Source organism: Cherax quadricarinatus, chromosome 7 (assembly GCF_038502225.1).
Source record: "Cherax quadricarinatus isolate ZL_2023a chromosome 7, ASM3850222v1, whole genome shotgun sequence".
NCBI classification, from domain to species: Eukaryota; Metazoa; Arthropoda; class Malacostraca; order Decapoda; family Parastacidae; genus Cherax; species Cherax quadricarinatus.
This window is the reverse complement of record NC_091298.1, coordinates 63,415,301-63,437,455: the sequence shown is the minus strand read 5'-3', so window position 1 is coordinate 63,437,455 and position 22,155 is coordinate 63,415,301. Positions and strand designations below refer to the sequence as shown.

The 22,155-nt window shown below is 40.4% G+C and overlaps 1 protein-coding gene across 1 annotated transcript; it reads right to left on the bottom strand.

Annotated features, from left to right (window-relative positions):
• Positions 1 to 6,325: 6,325 nt before the first annotated feature.
• On the bottom strand, positions 6,326 to 21,736 carry LOC128686934 (V-type proton ATPase 16 kDa proteolipid subunit c). The gene is made up of 4 exons (XM_053774223.2): positions 21,554 to 21,736; positions 14,041 to 14,230; positions 8,616 to 8,769; positions 6,326 to 7,829 (listed from the first exon to the last, which is right to left on the bottom strand). The coding sequence occupies exons 1-4, from the start codon at positions 21,627 to 21,629 to the stop codon at positions 7,770 to 7,772; spliced, it is 480 nt and encodes a 159-aa protein (XP_053630198.1). The 5' UTR covers positions 21,630 to 21,736; the 3' UTR covers positions 6,326 to 7,769.
• Between the last annotated feature and the right edge of the window lie 419 nt (positions 21,737 to 22,155).

Here is a 22,155-nt window from a genome sequence, read left to right as displayed (position 1 = left end):
GAAGCCTCGATAGGTAGTTGGGTTTTCGCGCATGGCAGTGGGGAAGAACAGACATGAGCAGCTGAAACTTCCCAAGGGGGCAGGGAAAAGTGAGATGCTACATGAACATAGAAAGGGGGTAAATGAAGAGAAGACGAGTGAACATAGGCGGAGAGAAAAGGGACGGAGTAGACAGGGGTGACGAACAAATAAAGAATGTCTACTAACATCAGTGACTATCCTATATACAGAAGGATTGTGGAGGTCATGAGATCAAACACGAAGGCAATCAGCATCACGGCGATTGGACAAGGATGGAATATTCGCTTCTGCATAGAGGCTATCAACAGAGGATGAACAAAAGGCACAGACAGAGACCTTGATAAATGAGATCTAACTTAGTGTTTCAGGAGAGGCCGCAGAATAGATTTGGTCACCATAATCTAGCTTGGACAAGACTAGGGTGGAATGCAAACAGAGGAGTGTGCAATGATCTGTTCCCCATGAACAATGTGCAAGAACCTTAAGGAGATTAGCCGACCATGTCAAGTTGTCTTTAAAGAAGAAATGTGAGGTCACCACATCAGCCAGCAATCAAAGAGCAGGCCCAGAAACTTGACCGTTATCACTTGTCAGAATACGTGAACCATGTAAGTACAAGGGAGTATCTGGAATAAGCGGACGTCTAGTGAAGCTAACGAATCAGGTTTTCGTACTGGATAATTTAAAGCCATAAGAAGTGGTCCAATGGGAGACTTGGTCTATCACAACCTGAAGAGAGGCTGCTACTAGTTGACAGTCAGCGCCCGAGTAAACTATTACAAAGTGACGACCATATATGCGAGAGAAGAACAGAAGGTAGGTCATTTACAGCTAAGAGAAAAATAGTAGTGCTGAGGACACAACCTTGTGGGACCCCCCTCGGCTTGAACAAAGTCCGAGGAAAGCGAGGCGCCAATACGGACCCGAAAATGTCTATCAGACAAGAAAGTAGCAATAAAGTCTGGTAGATAACTGCGGAGGCCTAAGGAGTGGGCTAGAATATTATACCTCCAAGTTGTGTCAAATGCCTTCTCTAGATCAAAAAAGACCACTAGGACAGAGTGGTTGTTAGCAAAGGCATTTCGAATATATGTATCTAAGCGAAGCAAGGGGTCTAAAGTAGAGCGGCCTTGGCGAAAGCCAAGTCACGCTAGTCACAGCAATGGGATGATACTAAGAGGTGTCAAGCCCTGAGGTGCCCAGTTTGTGAAACTAATACAATAGCCGATTTCGTATGGAGGGAGAACCCCTCGCTCCCAAATTAGACTGAAAAGATGTAAAAGAACAGGAAGGGCCGTAGAATGGAGATGATGTGGATATTATCAGGTCCGGTTGCTGACGGCCAGCAAATGGAAAGTGTGGACTCCAATTCTAGAAGAGTAAAAGGAACGTTATACGGCTCCAATCCATCGGAGGAGAAATCTAAGGGCAATTGCTCTTTGGTAGGTTTAGACGCAAGAAATGAGACAGGTGAAGCCCTCGGGAGATACAGACAAGATAGTTCCCGATTTCTGTGGCAACTTCTAGAGGTTCTGCGACATCAACTCCAGCAACCCGCAGAATGGGAGGTGGGTCCAGAGTGTATGTACCACACAATTTCCGCACCCTTTTCCAAATCGTGCACTTAGGGGAAGAAGAGGTAATGGTAGACACGTATTCTCGCCAACAAGTGCGTTTAGCGTCGCAGATGACGCAGCGAGCAACTGCCCTTGCCTGCATAAAATCCAACAGACGCTCCGCTGCATGATTATATCGATAACGGCCCCACGCACTGCATGGGCGCATGTAGGAGACCACCAAGGTATACATGTCTGAGAATGCCTACCTAAGGTTTGAAGGATAGAACGCGTCACCACAGTTAGAACTAAGGTCGATAATTGGTGTGCCAGTTCATCAATAGAAGATGAAAGGGAACCCTTGCTACAGGTGTTAAGATGGGAGTACAAGCTCGAGCAAATTGCCAACAATGGCTACGAAACGGTTGGGTATGTGTAGAAGGAAGGATAGGAAAGTGATCACTATCATGTCAATCTGGAAGAACAGACCACTCGAAATCAAGTGCAATGGGCGAGGAACAAATAGAAAGATCAATGCAAGAGAGTGCAATAGTCAAAATGGGTAGGAGCACCCGTATTTAAAGCATGAAGAGGATGAGAAGCAAGAAGTCTCTCCAACTGATCACCATGAGAGTCGCAGTGCAACCCTCCCCACAGGTGATGGTGAGCGTTAAAATTACCCAACAAGATGGGTGGCAGTATTATTATTATTATTATTATAATCAAAAAGAAGCGCTAAGCCACAAGGGCTATACAGCTGGGTGGCAGTAGAGAAGAAATTAAAAGCACGATATCTGAGATACAGAATGCACGGGAGGGAGAGAGAGAGCAAACTGTAAATCCTCTGTGTAAATAAATACGAGCTGCAGTATAATGCAGCAGGGAACGAACAAAAATTTGTTGATACGGTATATCAACATGCACAAGAAGCACGCTTTCATTAAATGATTCGTAAGGTAAATGATTGGAAGAATGTAGCTTGAAATGGGGCAAATGACAGTAGAACGAATTTTGGGCTCTTGCAACCCAACACATACGTATTGGGGACAACTGGGAGAGCAACACTTGGAGTTCGCCTCAATTGCCCCTAAGGCCACGAATATTCCACTGTAAAAAAGACACGTACAGAAAAAAAAAAGGTAACAAAAAGAAACGATAAAACCCATGGGCTTTTAGGATCAATAAAATCAGCGTGTGGGGGCAACGGTAAGCTGGTAAGAAGGAATAATTAGAATATTGCGGAGGAATAGATTGGTGTGAGGGTCATGCAATAGAAGGGGTAGGAGGCGGCGCACTGGTGTCCATCGGGGGGTGTAGTCTCCGCAATATAGCTGGAGATAATGTCTCGGTTAAGGAAGCTGATGATACCATGATATCAGAGACAGGAGAGGAATTGCAATTAACCCTTTGGCTGTTTTGGTCGTACATATACGTCTTACAAGCCAATGTGTTTGATGTACATATACTCAAAAATTCTAGCAGCTTCAAATCAAGCAGGAGAAAGCTGGTTGGGCCACATGTGAGAGAATGGGTCTGTTTATCTGGAGTTTATCTGGAGAGAGTTCCGGCAGTATAAAAATAAATCCTGCAGCAAGCAGTACATAATGAGAAAACTTTTTGGATTAAAACACCGACTTTGAGGTGTATTTTCGTATAGTATTTATGGTTGTATTCTTGGTCTCGCTTGATAGAAGGGTAAACATATTGTAGAAATAGAAGTGGTTTTGATTGGTTTTACTATGAAAAGGAGCTCAAAGTGGCAAATATGTTCGATTTTTGCCGATGATCAAAAGTAAACAAATGATGTCATTGTCCAATAAATGTCCAACTAGCCATTCTAATATGTAGTCAAGAATGGGTTGACGTTATTTATACAATTATTACAATATTGCAGTAGTCTGCATAACAGTAAATCTTCTATTTTTTGTGTGAATAAAAATTCAAAATAGTAATCAAGTGTTATAACGGGCCTGGAGATGTGACTGATGAACACAGAAAATGTTATTTTAGTGCCAGGAATGTCGGCATTGTTCATTGTGGACCCTATTTTGAAACTGACATTTTTTAATTTGCATGAAACTGGCCAAATTGCCAGTTTGACCACTTTATTGGGTAGTTGAAATCATTAAATGGGCAGTGTCTTGTACTCAATCGATAGAACAAATGGAGTTCTAAAGAAATAGCTATGAGTTTGGTGGACTGGAACAATGGAATTGGCCGAAAATAGGGCTGAAAGTGGGCGAAATCGCCAATTCGTAAATGTCGCCGAGGTCGCTAACTTCACGAGTTTTACTTTTGGTGTCATTATCATTGGGAAAAGATTCTCTATCATTTCACAAGATTTTTTTTTTTATTTCAAATATTTTGTGACACCAGGAGACACTTCAGGATTTGGGGTTGTGTCAGTCAAAGGGTTAAAGGTAAGAGTAACTATGGAGGCAACCAAAGAGGTCTGGGGTGGGGGTGGGAGAAGGAGTATGAACCTGGATAGATGCAGTGGCTGAGGTAGAAGAGTCCAGCAGTTTAACAGGAAAGAAGGGAGGTTGGAGGGTAACTCTGGAGGAAGACGGGGGGAGGGGGGGGTGAACTTCCACCTTCATGCGAGAGCTGGAAAAGGAGGTGAGAACTAGGCTCTGAAGTAGATAGATTGATTCTGTACAGGTGATGGACACAAAGGAAGTGTAGGTCTGCGAGGTCTCAGAGTGAGAAGCAAGCGAGCGAGATGAAAAAGTAGGAAGTGGTGCGGAGGTAGGAGTGTCAGAGGATAAAACTGCAAAAGAATTAGAAACTGGGATGACCTGGGAAGACACTGACAGAGGGATTGGGAGGCCAGAGGACTGTCGAGGTTGGAGGTCTTTGGGCTACCCGAGCATATAGGACTCTAGGAAATTTTCCTTGAAGGCGGAGCCGAGAGAGAGCCATTGTGTAAGGCCCTCACGTTCCTTAAGATAACGGATCTCTCATTCATTAAAATAGACCTGGCAACAGCGTGAAAAGGAAGGATGAGGTGTTTTACAGTTGAGACAAGAGGGGAGACTGCAAGATGTATTGGAATGATTTGCTGCACCGCAGACCGGGCATTCTGTCGCAGATCTTCAGCATTTAGCGGGGTGCCCAAAATGCCAGCAGTTATGATTGTTCAGGAGTGGGAACTACTTGACAGACCTCTAAGCAATGGCCTGCAATATAGACAGAGGACGGAAGTTCATGGCAGTCAAAGATTAAACGAGCAATGTTATTAGGAAAGCGCCTCCACCCACAAGCGGGCAGGATGTACCTACCTTAAGAATAAGGAGGTTCTGCAGGGTTAATTGCTCTAAAATATCATCGCCGCAAGACAAAAAAAAATCACTGTACTATGGTACGTGGTAAGGCCACAGTACCACTGCAAGAATTAAGAGTAACGTGCTTACGAACAGTGACTGGCATTTTATCTATGGAAGTGATGCAGGAGAGAGCACGAGCTTTTTCTGAATTCTGTACTGTTACAACACGCACACCACTTCGAAGAACATAGAAGGATATATTTTGGCCAACATGCTATAAGAGAGTTTTGACAATTCCACAATCAGAAAGATCAGAAAGATAATCAGTTTGAGATGTTGTTTGTAAAGAAGAGAATTTTGTCCATTGCATACTCATTAACCCAGTATGCAAAGGTAGCAAGTGTCACGTAGGTAGTTTTTGAGCGATCATCGATGAACTGTCTTCATTAGGTTCTTGGACGTTTAGGAGTACCGTGGGCGGTCTGACCCAAGGGAGGTGGACAATCCGAAAACCATCGCATCATATTCCGGGAAGCTGGATGCATTGTGAAAGGCGTGCATGTAGTATCATGAACATAAACTGGTGACATTGCAGCACCTGAAACAGGTGACGAAGTGTCACTGGCAGAAGGTACAGGGGTATGAGAAGTCCAGAGAATGAACCAATAACGAAGCCGGGTCAGAACAGGGCGTGGGATCAGAAAGGGGTCTGGGAGGAGGAAGGGTTTCACTGGGCGAAGACTCCATAATAACGGTGCTTCTACTGTGATATCTCCTTTTTTGTTATTTTAAGAAAAAAGAAAGGAAAGAAAAAAAAAGAGGAACAGTTGCTAGAAAGCATGGAGGAGCTGAAAGCTGCTCCCTCATCTGAGAGGGCCTCAAGCCCACCGGTGGTAAAGATGCAGCGTGGAACCCGTACCATACCCTACCCCTAACGCCAGTAAACCAGCGCTCCAGGATAGCAGCCTCACATCTACCGAGCTACCTCGGCAGACAAAAGAAGGGGCGGTCGGAAACCAACCACAAAGCATACCCCCTTCGGCTGCTGCCACCCAGAACCGACAGGCAGCTTCCGGAGATACACCCATTACCCAAAGGGCACCCTGCCCACTTCCCTGGAATCCAGGGAAGGGAGCAGGGCACTTTCAGATATTTCAGATTCTACAGCAAACCACACCACCCCCAAGAAGGGGGGGAGGGGGATAATGGGATAGGATAGGGAAGGGAGGATTGGGGGTATTTAGACTAAGGAAGGAGACCAAAGAATTTGATTCTTGAGACCAAGAGCCTCTTTGCCACATCAAGGAGTCCCTCCTTGAAGAAGTCACCTATGGAAAATCTGCAACCTGACCCTCATGGTATAGTCTAGACAAGCTGTTCTATGATGCATGAGAACCTCCTGCAACAAAATATAAAATCCATAATGATCATTCAGAGCTCCTGTCCTTTTTGTACATGAGTAATGACAATGAGAACATTAAAACTAAGTTTTATTTATTAACAATATACCATTACATATTTAATTCCATTTATACAATGCATACACCTTTTAACAATGACAACCAGAGCTATCCAGAAATATTTTAAGATGGAAAGCACAAAATACTAGCAACTCATCCTTATTTGGAATGTTGATTTCAATACATCAGTCAGTGTCTTGCCATAGGGTATCTCATTTCCCAATATAAAAAATTTTTGTTCTACATCTAATAATAAAGGCTATGTTGACTATTAATAGTGTGTTATTTAGCTTTCCCTGTTTTCTATAACTTAAAACCCATAGCAAACACAACACTAACAAACTATAAATACTCTGTACAACAAATTCTAAACTAAGTAGCCTCATCCCCAAGTCTGGGAAGTGAGGAACACTTGTGCTCCAACTGCAAATGGCTGCCAGGCGACAGGTTGATGATGGCTACTACTCACAGACAGCACTGTTCCCAGTCACTCACTAGCCAATCACTAGTGCAGACTAACAATATTACCTGCAAAGAATTGAGCCACAAAAATTGTGCCCTCAGAGTACGTCCATCTTGCCTCAGTGCCTTGCGACTATGACTGGGAAACATGAAAAAGGGTGAAAGAATGATACCCTCATCAGTGCTACCATCTCATCCATGTTAAGCTTAAATAATGGGTGGCTATCCAGGGGTGAGCAAGTCACTTTATAACCCTTTTGTAACTTCATTACAGGTATATTAAATTATTCCTTTAAGTACAGTAATTTATTATAATAGTTTTAGAAGTAACCATAAATCAATCTCAAAACAGTATGTCTTAATACTGGAGTACAACCTTTGCCTACCCAAAGATATCAAACGTTTAACTCGCCCTGCAATGGCCGCCACCACTCCCTCCCCTAGCACTCGCCACACCACTTGAGACCAACCTAAGATAACTTTCATCAGATCCATACATTAGCAATAAAGGTTGCCTTTTAAAGGAGTTTTGTCCAAAACCAGAAAATAAATACCACTCTTATGTACCTGATCTACTAATGACTCATGGGAAGAGATTTATGTAGAACACTAATGGTATGAAGCTGTCTGGAAGAGTAAAGACAAGGACACACGAGTTACATTAATACAAAAATTGTCACAGGACTGCTATACACAAATTTTTACACACACCCTTATATCTTTTAAAAGCATCCTTTCTTAATAAAATGCCTCAATTGTTCTTTTAATTTTCCATCATGCACAAAACTGAAATCCAATATGAAATCTAAAGTAATATTTTATCACAGGATATGTGTAATTAACTTAAAATACTTTGATTTCTCAATAAAAATATCCAACAGACTAAAAGTGGGCCCTTGATATATATGGTGTAGTCTTGCACTGAAGGTTGGATTACTGGAGGACTAATATCTGGGATGCTGGTGAGGGCTCCACATTTGACAATCTCTTGCTTGCTTGCTTGCTTATGAAGAGGTCTTGGTGTACAGGTAAATGGCAACAATCAGACCATACAGACCAAGTACCTGAAGAAGAGTACTTGTTAACAATATCACATTACTCCCAACCTATTATTTAGCACATTCTGGTCCAAGCAGAAAAGCTTATTTTCTGGAGAGAGAAAAAAAAAATGCCAGTAGTCTAAGCCCCATGAGTCAAGCTTACTGCACACTATCCGATTTGTTACTAGACTTCTTGGCCGAAAAGTTTAAACCAGCTAAATATTATTCACACACTTTAAAGATCATAGGTAGTAGGTTGGTAGACAGCAACTGCCCAGGGAGGTACTACCGTCCTGCCAAGTGAGTGTAAAACGAAAGCCTGTAATTGTTTTACATGATGGTAGGATTGCTGGTGTCCTTTTTTTCTGTTTCATAAACATGCAAGATTTCAGGTACGTCTTGCTACTTCTACTTACACTTAGGTCACACTGCACATACATGTACAAGCATATATATACATACCCCTCTGGGTTTTCTTCTATTTTCTTTCTAGTTCTTCTTTATTTCCTCTTATCTCCATGGGGAAGTGGAACAGAATTCTTCCTCCATAAGCCATGCGTGTCGTAAGAGGCAACTAAAATGCAAGGGGCTAGTAACCCCTTCTGTATACATTACTAAATTTAAAAGGCAAAACTTTCGTCTTTCCTTTTGGGCCACCCCACCTCAGTGGGATATGGCTGGTACAATGAAAGAAAGAAGACTTTAAAGATATGTGAATTATATTTCAAGCTTTTGCTATTAGTGGCCAATTATTGACTGTTTCCCTTTAGAACACACAGAAAATGGCTAATGAGGAACCAAAAAACTTACCTCAGCAAAAATAAGAATAAGGATCATGCCGACAAATAGACGAGGTTGTTGTGCAGTTCCCCTCACACCAGCATCTCCAACAATTCCAATGGCAAAACCTGCAGCTAAGCCAGAGAGGCCCACAGATAAACCAGCTCCCATGTGCACAAAGCCTCTGCAAGGAAAAAAATTCAACTGAAGGACATGAATGTTCATTTTACAAAACTTTAAACAGTCTCGAATTCTACACTTCTTTGTTCCCTTTAAGAACTCCATGTTGCCTTTCTTATTATTCGAAATGCAATTCAATTAGCAATGATGCAAGAGTTAAAAGAGGTAGGACAAATAATCTATGTATTTGCTAATTAGAGAAATAAAAATGAATGACATAATGGAGGGGAGTATTGAAAAGCTCCATATATTTTGCTTTCAGATAACTGGTGATAGCATAATGAGGTAGCAAAAGATTTAATTTTTTCTATTACTGACCAGATAACTGCATATATGGTATGATTTTTTTTTTTAATAAATACAGTAATGTGCATTTTTTAAACTGATAAGTTTTTTTGTTCACTGAGAAAAAAAAGGGGTGTATAATAAGGTCACACTGACCCTGCTCTGTACAAGTGAATTCAATGAGGTGCATAGTGGTACATGTATGTGACAGTTTATTGGCTGTTCCTTACTAATACTTGCCAAAGGTCATCAGATTTGATAATTTTATTACCGAGAACAAAAATAGCTTTTTTTTTTTTTTAACACTGGCCATCTCCCACCACAACTTCCCCACCCCTCCTGCAGCATGCAGGCACTACTTCCCACTTCCTGGACTTGAGCCCAGCTGACCAGTTTCCCTTAATTCTTTCATAAATGTTAACTTGCTCACACTCCAACAGCACACTAAATCATAAAAGCTCCTGGCCTCAACATGCTCCTATCGAACATGTACACACAAGCCTGTTGGACATCCTAGCACTCAAAACCACCTTTACCCCATTCCTCCAACCTCCCTCAGGATCCTGCAATCCTACTCTTACCCTTAATTCTTTCAATAATAACTACCACACAACTTAACAGGTATACTCAAGTTTATTCCCCTGTAATTCTTAGACTATTATACAGTGGAACCCTGAGTTTCGAAAGCATCAAACGCTTCGAGTTTCGACCACCTTTTCGCACCAATTTTGTCTCAAGTATCGAACGTGCCCCGTGTTATGAACCACATACCAGACCCGTCCGCCTGCCCGCGCAGGCATTGTGAGCCAGTCTAGCTTTGTTTATCCTTGAGTGAACATTATCCTGCGTGCTCATCCAAACATTTCACAATATATTCATTGTGTTTAGTGCTTGTTTATTGATTGTGACTGCACAATAAGCCACCATGGGCCCAAAGAAACTTCCTAGTGGCACCCCTTTGGTAAAGAACACGAGAAACAATAGAAGTGAAGAAAGAAATTATACAAAAACACAAGGCAGTGCGCCGCATTGGTTGAGGCAATAATAAGTCCTCCCCCTCTCCTCCTATCTTCCATATGCCAACAAGTCTTCAATAAAGGTACATAAATGTGATTTTAAATTTTATCTATTTTGTTACTCATTTAAATACTACAGTGGAACCTCAAATTTCAAATGTATCGCTTGTCGAACTCTTCGAAAATCGACCGCTTTTTTTTTAACCAACTTTGTCCCTATTATCGAACTCGCCCCTATTTTCAAACGGCTGGGTACTGGACCTGTCCGCCAGCCCGTGTCCCCACGCAGGCGCCGTAAGCCAGTCTGGCTTTGTTGATGCTGGAGTGAACACTAACCTGCGGCCTCATTCAAACATTTTACGATTAATTCATTGTGTTTAGTGCTTGTGGGACTGTGAAATAAGCTACCATGGGCCCAAAGAAACTTGCTAGTGGTACCCCAGTGGTAAAAAAAAAGTGAGAAACACCACATATGTGAAGAATAATACGGAAGTATGAGAGTGGAAGAGCTTCATCTGGAACAGTATCAGACCACAGCTCAGGAACTTGCTTCAGAGGAGGAGGAAGAGAGAGTGGATGAGGTGCCTTTTTCAAAGATTAAGGAGATTTGTGCCAAGTGGAATGATGTCCAAATGTTTGTGGAGAAGTACCACCCTGAGCAAGCTGAAACAAGCCATCTTTGCAACAAGTTCAGTGACAGAACCATGTCCCATTTTAGGGAAATCTTAGAGAGATGCCAGAAACAGAGGACTCTGGACAGTTATGCAAGACAGGTCCAGTGACTCAAGCTGGTCGTAGTGGCATTAAAAGGTAAGAGAAGTAACCCTAGAGAGGGCTTTGATACCTGAAGTCCTTATGGAGGGGGATTCTCCTTCCAAACACTAACCCCAACTCCCTCTCTCCTCCTCCTTATCTTCCAGATGCCATCACCAATCTTCAATAAAGGTAAGTAAAAATGTTATTTTATACGTTTATTTAAATTTATTAATACATAATTGTACACTATTTGTTGTATGTAAAACTATAATTAATCTCAAAATGTATTTTTTTGGCGAATATTTTTGGGTTTCTGGAACAGAATAACTATTTCCATTATTTCTTATGGGAAATATTGCTTCACTTTTCGAATTTAGAACTAGCTCCTGGAATGGATTAAGTTTGAAATTTGAGGTTCCACTGTGTGTGTATTTATATGTTTCGTGTATGTAAAACTATATTCTTAAAAAAATTAATTTTTTGTGAATACTGCTGGTGTCTTGTTGTCTCAAACACGCTGGGTAACAGGTATACACTGTATCTTGCTACTTTATACTTAGGACACACGACACAGGCACGCACATGCATATACGTATATACATACACACATCTAGATTTTCTTCTTTTTTTCTAAATAGCTCTACTTTATTTCCTCTCTTGTCCATGGGGAAGTAGAAAAGAATCTTTCCTCTGTAAGCCATGCATGTCGTATGAGGCGACTAAAATGCCAGGAGCAATGGGCTAGTAACCCCTTCTCCTGCAAATATTTACTAAAAAAAAAGAGAAGAAAAACCTTATAAGCCTAAGAAAGGTTGGAGGGAAGGGGTAAAAGAGGTTTTGTGTGCGAGGGGCTTGGACTTTCAGCAAGCATGCGTGAGTATTTGATAGTAGTGAATGGAGACAAATGGTTTTTAATACTTGACGTGCTGTTAGAGTAAGCAAAGTAACATTCATGAAGGGATTCAGGGAAACCGGCAGGCCGGACTCGAGTCCTGGAGATGGTTAGTACAGTGTCTGCACTCTGAAGGAAGGGTGTTAATGTTGCAGTTTTATAAACTATAGTGTAAAGCACCCCTCTGACAAGACAGTGATGGAGTGAATAATGATGAAAGTTTTTCTTTTTCAGGCCACCCTGCCTTGGTGGGAATTGGCCAATGTGTTAAAAAAAAAATTATGGGTCTGGAATGGATTAATTGGATTTGCATTATTTCTTATGGGAAATATTGCTTCGTGTTTCAACTTTAGAACTAGCTCCTGGAATGGATTAAGTTTGAAACTCAGAGTACCCCTGTACTCTTTCTTTATAAAAATGAATCATACATGCTCTGCCAATCCCTAGGTACCTTCCCTTTTCATATACATGTATATACTGACCAAATGCACCAATTGCTCCAAACTATATCCCCACCTGCTTTTAACATTTGTCTTTATCCCATCAAACCTAGTTGCTTTACCCTCTTTCATTGTATCCACTGCCTCAAGGCACCTTCCCATCACTCACATCTGGCTCTTCCTTACTCCTAAAAGATGTTATGCCTCCTTGACCAATACATGAAAGCACTGCCTCCCTACACTTAGGAGCTCCTCAAAATATTCCCTCCATCTTCACAATTCTTCCACCTCTCTAATAACTCCCTTCATGGGTTTTAAAATGTTAAATTATTTGTTCCCTAGGCTTCTCAATTTATTAATCTCATTCTAATACTCTTATTTTCAGCAAAAATAGTTAACAAAACCTCCCCCATTCATTTTCTCTTTCCACACATTCTTAACCATTCTCTTGCTCTCCTTATGCTCCACCCTCCTTATATCATTTCTGCTTTGTAAAAGCCTTGCATATGCTAACCTTTTCTCCCTTACCACTCTTTACTTCATCATTCCACCAGTTTCTCCTCTTCTCTCCTGCAGCCACCTTCCTATATCTACACACTTCTGCTGCACAGAATTTTTTTTTTTTTTTTTTTTTTTTTTTAAGAAAACAGTATAACTCAATATTAACCCTTAAATGGTCCAAACGTATATATACGTTTTTTCAACATCTGAATGTAAAAAAATGTAGATCTTTTTTGTTTTACATTTGAAAACGTGTAAAAAAAACTTTTAACTACATTTTTTGTTTGTTATATTTGAAAATATGTAAAAAAAGTAGATCTACTTTTGGAGCACTACGAATTTGTACGTCGATCTGTTTGGACCGTTTAAGGGTTAAGGAAGATGTAAATCTTCCTTAATATAAAGATGTAGAAAACATTTATACATTTATAACGGTACGTAAAGAGAAAATTCCATAAAATCTAGTGTACTGGCAAAAAGGATACAAACACGTCACATTATACAACAGTATTTCAATTATGATTATATTTAAGAAGTGTTAAATGCATAGTCATAGATGCCTGGGCAGTGAAGAATGGAAGAGATTTGATCCTAGGCATCTCCCCAGAAGGGAACTTCAATTAATCCTATCTAGTTAGCAACTTTTACCTATTACTGTCCCAAATCTTAGTCATTCCCATTAATATAACAGTAAAATACTCATGCTCTACTAACGTAAGTTATTCATACACTATTTACTCTTTTCTTTTCTTGCTCAATTACTATCTTGTTTATTTTCAAGCTGAATTACCATTTTCTTCTAATGCATCAGCTATTTCTCTCTAATGCACACTTTCCTAAGGACAATTTTATAACTGGCAGGTACCCAGCTACTTGAATACTACATATGCATCTCTCTCTCTCCTGACAACCTGCTTATCTACACAGAGTTAACATTTCACACAAGTGGATATACCACTTAACACTTCAAAGTAATAAATTCAGTTCTTCCCTAACTTATCCTTCAAAAACCTCTTTAGAGGCTTACACTTTAAATACTCATGATAAAATACTGCATGGGGAAGTGCAAAATAAATGTTCCTCTGTAAGCCATGGGTGTGTTGTAAAGAGGCGACTAAAATGTCGGGAACAAGGGGCTAGTAACCCCCTTTCCTGTATAAATTACTATATTTAAAAAGAAAAAACTTGTGGTTTTTCATTTTAGGTCACCCTGCCTCAGTGGGATACGGCTGATGTGTTGAAAAACTATTTTTAATTCGTTAGTTCAACAGTAACCTACCTAAGCTGCTTTTTTTCCAAAATTTAATAAAATTTATAGCATACATTTCATCTATCACAGTTGTTATACATAGATACACAAGCTAAATACTGTATCAAGAACTCACTGATAAAGGGAGTAACTTTCTGCTGAGTTTAGTTTACCAGCAATTAGTACAGCCACTACAAGGCCATAGATAGCAATGATACCAGCCATGACCACAGGAATGATGCACTTCATGATCAGCTCTGGTCGCATTACCGACATGGCTGATATGCCCACTCCAGACTTGGCGGTGCCATATGCAGCACCCAGGGCTGTTGAATACAGTAAAATCATTAGTTAATATAAGCATGCCATATAATACTACTGTATAAAAAACAACTTGCACAGTATATTTGTTACAAATACATACAGGTACACCACCAATTTTCCGGCACCCTTGGTTCCTAGGCTTTCCTGGTAGTACTACATTGATTTTGCCGGACCAACAAAGATCATGAAATAATTCAACGACACAGTACAGAAACAAATTTAATGTTAGGGCTGTGCATAAGGACTGAATGACCAAGACTGTGAAGGCTATAAGGAATAAATTTTGGAAAATGACCAACTTAAGGGATGGTTATGGTCCCTAATACAACTGACATTATCCATGGAACAGCATCAAACCCAGAGTGTCTTACAGCTCCTACATAACAAGAATACTTAGTGTTGGCAAGACAAACGCTTTTGTATTCTAGTATGGTATGTCAGATGGAAATGGCCAGTTTCAACCCATGCTACTGAAGAAGGAAGTAAACAGCTATGTTGGTGGCAGGAAAACTATGAAGCAGATTGCTTAAAAATATCAGTGTGATGAAAATATACAAAAGGCAAGGTCATTAAGACTTATAAATCAGAAATAAAGGAAAGAATGTTGAGAGAGGCCTTTCAGCATGACAATGACCAATGCAATTTGTTAAATTAGGACAGCCAAAATGAGAACCACAAATAACTGATTAATGATGTCATCTACATACTGAATTCCCAACTTCCTTTCCTCACCACTCGTGTCCACCAGCACATGATCATCGTTATCAGACACCAAAGATTTTTTTTTTTTAACAAACCGGCCATATCCCACCGAGGCAGGGTGACCTAAGAAGAAAAACAAAAGTTTCTCTTTTTGAAATTAGTAATGTATACAGGAGAAGGGGTTACTAGCCCCTTGCTCCCAGTATTTTAGTTGCCTCTTAGGACATGCATGGCTTACGGAGGAAGAATTCTGTCCCACTTCCCCGTGGAGATGAGAGGGAATAAACAAGAACAAGAAATAGTAAGAAAATAGAAGAAAACCAAGAGGGGTGTGTATATATATGCTTGTACATGCATGTGTATTATAACCTAAGTGTAAGCAGAAGTAGCAAGACATCCTGAAATCTTGCATGTTTATGAGAGAAAAGACACCAGCAATCCTACCATCATGTAAAACAATTATAGGTTTCCATTTTACACTCACTTGGCAGGACAGTAGTACCACCCAGAGTGGTTGTTGTCTACCAACCTACTACCTACAACACTAAAGAATTACCATACATATTTTTGACTAATTTTTTTTTTTGCAAGTGTGAATACAGTGGAACCTCTGTTTTCGTATGCCCCAGTTTTCGTAGAATGTGGTTTTTGATGATTTTTTCAGTCTAAATTTTGTCCCAGTTTTCATGTCACCTCGGTTTTCATAGAGTTGACACTGGCCCGTACCGAGCGCATCCGCCTGCCCGCGTCACTCGGCCACTCAGGTGCCGAGTGACTCAGTCTGCCTTTGTTTATCGTGGAGTGAGCATCACCCCGCGTGTTCAGCCAAAACATTTCACAATAATCTATTGTTTTTTGTACTTGTTTATTGAGTACAACTGCTAAATAAGTCACCATGGGGCCAAAGAAAGTTCCAAGTGCCAGCACTTTGATAAAGAGGGTGAGAAACACAATAGAATTAAAAAATGAAGTCGTAGCTAAGTACGAAAGTGGTGTATAGGTGGCCGATCTCACAAGGATGTATGGGAAATCCACATCAACGATTAGTTCCATCCCGGCGAAGAAAAAAGAAACAAGGAAGCTGATGTTGCTAAAGGGGTAAATGTGCTAATGAACCAGATTGCAAACAATTGAAGATGTTTAGTAGCAGTAGTTGGTGTGGATCAATGAAAAACAGTTAGCGGGAGATAGTGTTTTGGAGTCTATAATTTGCGAAAAGGCAAGTCAGTTGCACACGGATCTTGTAAAGAAAATGCCTGGAATGAGTTCTGCTGTTAGTGAATTTAGGGCCAGCAGAAGCTGGTTTGACAAATTCAAGAAGCGATCTGGCATACACAGTGTGTAAAGGCATGGCGAGGCTGCAATTTCGGACCAACGTGATGCCGAAGAATTCATTGATGAATTCAAGGAGTACTTAGAGGCTGAAGGATTCCTCCCCCAACAAGTCTTCAATTGTGACAAAACAGGCCTCTTTTGGAAGAAAATGCCAGAGGGCCTACATCATGCAGGAGGAAAAGGCATTACCAGGACACAAGCCTATGAAGGACAGGCTAACTCTTGTTGTGTGGTAATGCTAGTGGGGATTTCAAAGTGAAGCCTTTGCTGGTGTACCACTCTGAAAATCCAAGTGTTCAAGAAAAACAATATCAAGAGTAAATTGTGTGTGATGAGGAAGGCTAAAAATAAGGCATGGGTCACGAGGCAAATTTTCATCGAGTGGGTCAATGAAGTGTTTGGCCCAAGTGTGAATAAATACCTCCTGGAAAATAAATTGCCACTCAAGTGCCTCCTGGTAATGGACAATGATCCTGCTCATCCTCCAGACTTGGAGGACCAATTGTTGGAGGAGTCTAGTTGCATCACAGTGAAGTTCTTGCCCCCTAATACCACCCCTCTCATCCAGCCCAAGGACCAACAGGTCATTTCAAACTTCAAGAAACTCTACACCAAAGCAATGTTCCAAGGTGCTTTGAAGTGACCTCAGACACTGAATTAACCCTAAGACGAGTTCTGGAGGAATCACTTCAATATCCTCAATTGCATAAGCCTTATAGATGAGGCTTGGCAGGAAGTGAGTTCCAGGACGATGCACTCTGCTTGGAGAAAATTGTGGCCAGAATGTGTACAAGAGAAGGATTTTGAAGAGTTTGAGACTGACCCTGACAACCCTATGCCTGTTGTGGAATCTATTGTGTCTTTGGGGAAGGCCATGGGGTTGGATGAGAGAGGCCAGGATGTGGAAGAGTTGGTGGACGACCACAGGGAAGAACTAACCACTGAAGCGCTGCAACAGATTGCAGCTGAGGAAATTGCTTCAGAGGAGGAGGAGGAAGAGATGGGAGAATATGCCTTCTTCAGTGATTAAGGATGTGTGCAAAGTGGAGCGAGTTGCAAAGTATTGTGGAGAAATATCACCCTAACAAAGCTGTTGCAAGCTGTGTCTGCAACATGCTCAATGACAATGCCTTGTCCCATTTTAGACAAGTCTTAAAAAGATGCCAGAAACAGACCTCTCTGGACATTTTTTTTGTGCAACAGGGTTACAGTGACTCAAGCTGGTCCTAGTGCCAGTAAAAGACAAAGGGAAGTAACCCCAGATAGGGTCATGATACTTGAAGTCCTTATGGAAGGGGATTCCTCCCTCTCCCCTCCGTCTTCAATACGCCAACGAGAGTCTTCAATAAAGGTAAAAGTGATGTTAAATGTTCATTTCATTAGTCATTTATATTTATTTCTCATTGTTTTCTGTATGTAAAACGAATTAATCACGAAAATCGAGGTTCCACTGTATATCCAATGACATGTTTTTAGGATATAAACCCAGGATAACCCCCCAAAAAATTACTACTAGGATCCTTCTCTAGGATAATGTTCAAAAATCTACTAACATTCAAGGCAGCAAATACATCTCGCCCAATCAGGGAATAAAGTTTGGACTCCTCATTGAGGTGATATGAAAGCTATCATTGAGCTACAAGTGACCCGGACACGAGAGAGAGAGAGAAAAAAAAAAAGGTAAAGTCTGACTAGCAAGAAAGTTAAAGGTCTGGTAAGCCTTTTGCTATGTGTATCTAGTCAATGCCATATTAACCCTTTGACTGTTTACGCCGTATATATACGTCTTACGCGCTACTGTTTCTGACGTATTAATATGCGTAAATTCTAGCGGCTTCAAATCTAGTGGGAGAAAGCTGGTAGGCCCACATGTGAGAGAATGGGTCTGTGTGGTCAGTGTGCACCACAAAAAAAAATCCTGCAGCACACTGTGTAATGAGAAAAAAAAAATGACCGTTTTTTTTGGATTAAAACGCCGACTTTGAGGTGTATTTTCGTATAGTATTTATTGTTGTATTCTCGTTTTCATGGTCTCAAGTGATAAAATGAAAAACATATTACAGAAATAGAGATGATTTTGATTACTTTCACGATGAAAACGACCTTGAAATTGAGCTCACAGTAGCGGAAATTTTAGATTTTTACCAATGTTCAGGAGTAAACAAATCACACCACAAGTCCAATACACGTCAACTGGGGAGTCTAATATTCTTTCACTAGTGCACTGATATTATTTATACCATTTTTACAATAATGCAGTAGTCTGCATACCAGTAAATTTTTTATTTTTTTTTGTATGAATAAAAAATCAAAATAGAAAGCAATAGTGACATAAGAGAGGCCTAGAGACATAACTAATGAACAGAGGATATGTTATTTTAGTGCCAAGAACGTCTACATTGTTTATTCTGGACCCTATTTTGAAATTGGCATCTTTTTTTAATTTGTGTGAAATTGGCCAAATTGCCAATTTCTGACCACTTTATTGGGTAGTTCAAATCGGTAAATGGGCAGTTTCTTGTACTCAACTGATAGATAAAATGAAGATCTAAAGAAATAGCTATGAGTTTGGTTGACTGGAACAGAATTGGCCATAAACAGGGCTCAAAGTCGGCGAAATCGCCGATACGTATATGTCGCCGAGACCGCTAACTTCACGGGAGCGTAATTCCGTGAGTTTGACCAAATTTCATACTTTTGGTGTCATTACCATTGGGAAAAGATTCTCTATCATTTCATAAGAAAAAATTTTTTTTTTTTTTCAAAATTTATCGACACAATGAGTTTCAGAAAGGGCCTGCGACAGTCAAAGGGTTAAATGTGGTTCTTATACTACAAATGAATAAAAGTGTCATTAATCACCCACAGTTGTGGCAGTAGAACCAGCTACTGTGCATATGGGTGTGTGTAAAGATGGTAACCAGCAAAATCAGTTTTTAAGCCTCTCAACATCAGGTGGCAAGTTACATGACGTGTTAAAATATAATCACGAGTTACCCAACAATTTTGATGTCTTTTAGGCTAGGTTATAGTATGAGCCTTCTGATAAATTAGTGGTTTGGGAACACAGGCAAGATTACTAGCATTCATCAAGATTTAACCTAACAAGTACAGTAATGAGGATATATCTCGAGTAATGCTTTAACTGTCTATTTATAAATTCAAGTCTTCTCAAAAATCACTTACTCACCCACAACTAAATAAATACTGAATAATTGTATCTCATAAATTGTATCTCATTATTGTATCATTATTGTTTTTGTAATACTCATTTGTGCTTGTTATTTGTTCACAATAATGTTTTACCACTGAATACTTAATTGCTTAGTTAATCTTAAGTTAATTTTTAGCCTGCCCATAATGCTATGCATTCAAGTGGCTTTGGCATGCTGCATTTAACTGTATTCTTTTGTACTTCACTGTATCATGTTCAAATTAATAAATAAATAAATAACTGACTAGTGTTACAGCTGCATACATCCTACTTATCATGACAGCTTAGTAAAGCATTACTAGACTATGCTAAGCAGTTCTCCTTGCACATATCTATTCCCACCTTACTCCTGCTGTCCCTGTTCACCTAGCAGTAAATAGGTACCTGGGTGTTAGTTTACTGGTGTAGGTTGCATCCTGGGGGACAAGATACATAAAAAAAAAAAAAAAAAAAAAAAAAAAAAAAATAGTCCTGAATTACACACTGATTTTCTTGGGTTATCCTGGGTAGCTAACCCTCTGGGTTAAAAATCCAAACAAATCTTGTCTTGGGTGAAACCTACATAGCTTCTTTCCCCCGTAACACCTGTCCCCTCAAGACTACTGTAAAAAAAAATTTTCGTATCATGTGTAATAAAACCTAAATAAAAATTTACTAATCATAGGATGGGTATGGGGTGCATAATAAACATATTAAACTAAACTAATCATAGTAGTCTAGTACTTCAGTCTTGGCTTCAGATTTATGGTAACCAGGACAAAATCCTCTTTCACAACCAATGTATACCTGGAGAGAGTTTAGGTGGTCAGCACCCCCGTGGCCTGGTCCATGACCAGGCCTTGTGGTGGCTCAAGGCCTCATCAAACAGACTGTTACTGCTGGCTGCATGTATACCAACATAAGAGCCACAGCCCGGGTGGTCAGGTACGAACTTTAAAGTGCCTATCCAGTGCCTTCTTGAAGACAGGCAGGGGCCTATGGTAATCCCCCTTACGTATGCTGGGAAGCAGTTGAACTGTCTTGTGGTCTAATTTTACATAGTTTAATCATGCAGGTATTTTCTTTTCCTAACAACTAAGTAATTAAAGCAATTATGAGCAAAATGAAAAGCAAAACTGACTCCTGTGAAATGCCACTTGTGACCAGACCTCATTCTGATTCTGCCTATTAGTAAAATACACATTCTGATCTCTCCATTTTTATCCTGCCTATCAGCAAAATTAATATTTAAAGAAACAAATTACAAACAGATGCAAAAAGTTGTATATTATCGAGATTAATAACTCCAAGAGTAGTAACCCAGGATAACCCAATAAAACCACCATATCTTACTTCCACTATAGTCCCATGGTCCTCTTTCCACAGGACATGATTAACACTCAGGTATTTACTGCTAGGTGAACACAAGTAACATGTGCGAAGAAGCATGCCAAACTTTGCCACCAGTGCCGAGATTTAACCTCAATGGAAACAAGCACCCCCAATGGAAACACAAGCCATTTGAAGTTAATTCCTATAACCTAAGACCCTTAGGAGCTAGAGGTGGTATCATTTGGACCACAGAATAATCATGGAGAGCGCTAAACACGCAGGATTATACAGCGCATGTGCGGGGGGGAAATGGAAGGTATTCAGGCTCAATTCAGAGAACCGTAGCACAGATCCACTTCCCTAGATCAAGAGCCCCTCACCAGCGTCAAGGAGGGTTTTGGACCACAAGACGAGAGCCTCAGAGGCCACCACAGCCCTACAGAACAGTCTCACAGCGACCAACGTAAATAATATTTACCAAAATCATCTTTTACCAAGAAAATCATAAAAATAATGGTCAGTCCCTATTAACAGCGACACACCCACCAGACTGGACCTTAGGACTTAGGGTTAAAATCAACACGTGTCCCTACAGATATGGATGAGAAATGTAGCTTTATTAGAGAAATTTAGACCTACCGACTGTTAGAGCATCTCTGAGAGTTGTGAAATAAGATACTTTAAAAGAGATGCTGGACCACATTAGCCCACAATCAATAGCCAGACTCCATTTCTCTGCTAAACCACATTTTCATCAACTCACCGCTAAACACCATGGCAGAAGTAGCGCCCATAACGCCGAAGAATGGGGAATACATGGGAGACTCTCCGTCAGACATCTTGTAGAGTTATAATAGCACAAGGAGGCTAGAATACTGAGTTACACTTCCTCTCTGCTCGACGTCTCTGGCGCAAGTGCAGCAGCAGCTGTGTCCCGTGATGGTCACCTTGTCTTCAGTCTCGTGATTGGCACACTTCTTGACATTTCTCCCCAGCTCACCAATTGCAGCCGCTCTTACGTAACGCTTAGCATCATATGAATGACAATTTGTAACCTCCTCTGCCATTAGCTAGTCTCACCCAACCACAGACCAGGACACAAACCCCACCTCAGAATCATATGATCGATTTTGTAAGTCGTACACAATATATTCATAAACAAATAGAAATAAAGCAATAATTATAAGCTCCCTATAATTCGTAAAAATGCAATAAAGTATTGAGTAACTAAATACATCGAGGTATAATAGGAAAAATACAGTCAATAACATCACCTTCAGCCATGTTTGTGTAGAAGCTAATGCCCGCCAAATTTAAATGTTCCAGTAAGATATTTTTCCCAGTTGGTATTAATATTCATCGTTA

Bases quoted from the DNA above. Each gene is read 5' to 3' on its own strand.
- LOC128686934 (XM_053774223.2), bottom strand. From the start codon at position 21,629: ATGTCTGACGGAGAGTCTCCCATGTATTCCCCATTCTTCGGCGTTATG. The intron at 14,231-21,553 runs GTGAGTTGATGA...TGTATTCAACAG, and splicing joins TTCTGCCATGGTGTTTAGCG to CCCTGGGTGCTGCATATGGC. The intron at 8,770-14,040 runs GTGAGTTCTTGA...TTTTCCTTGCAG, and splicing joins GAAAGTTACTCCCTTTATCA to AGGCTTTGTGCACATGGGAG.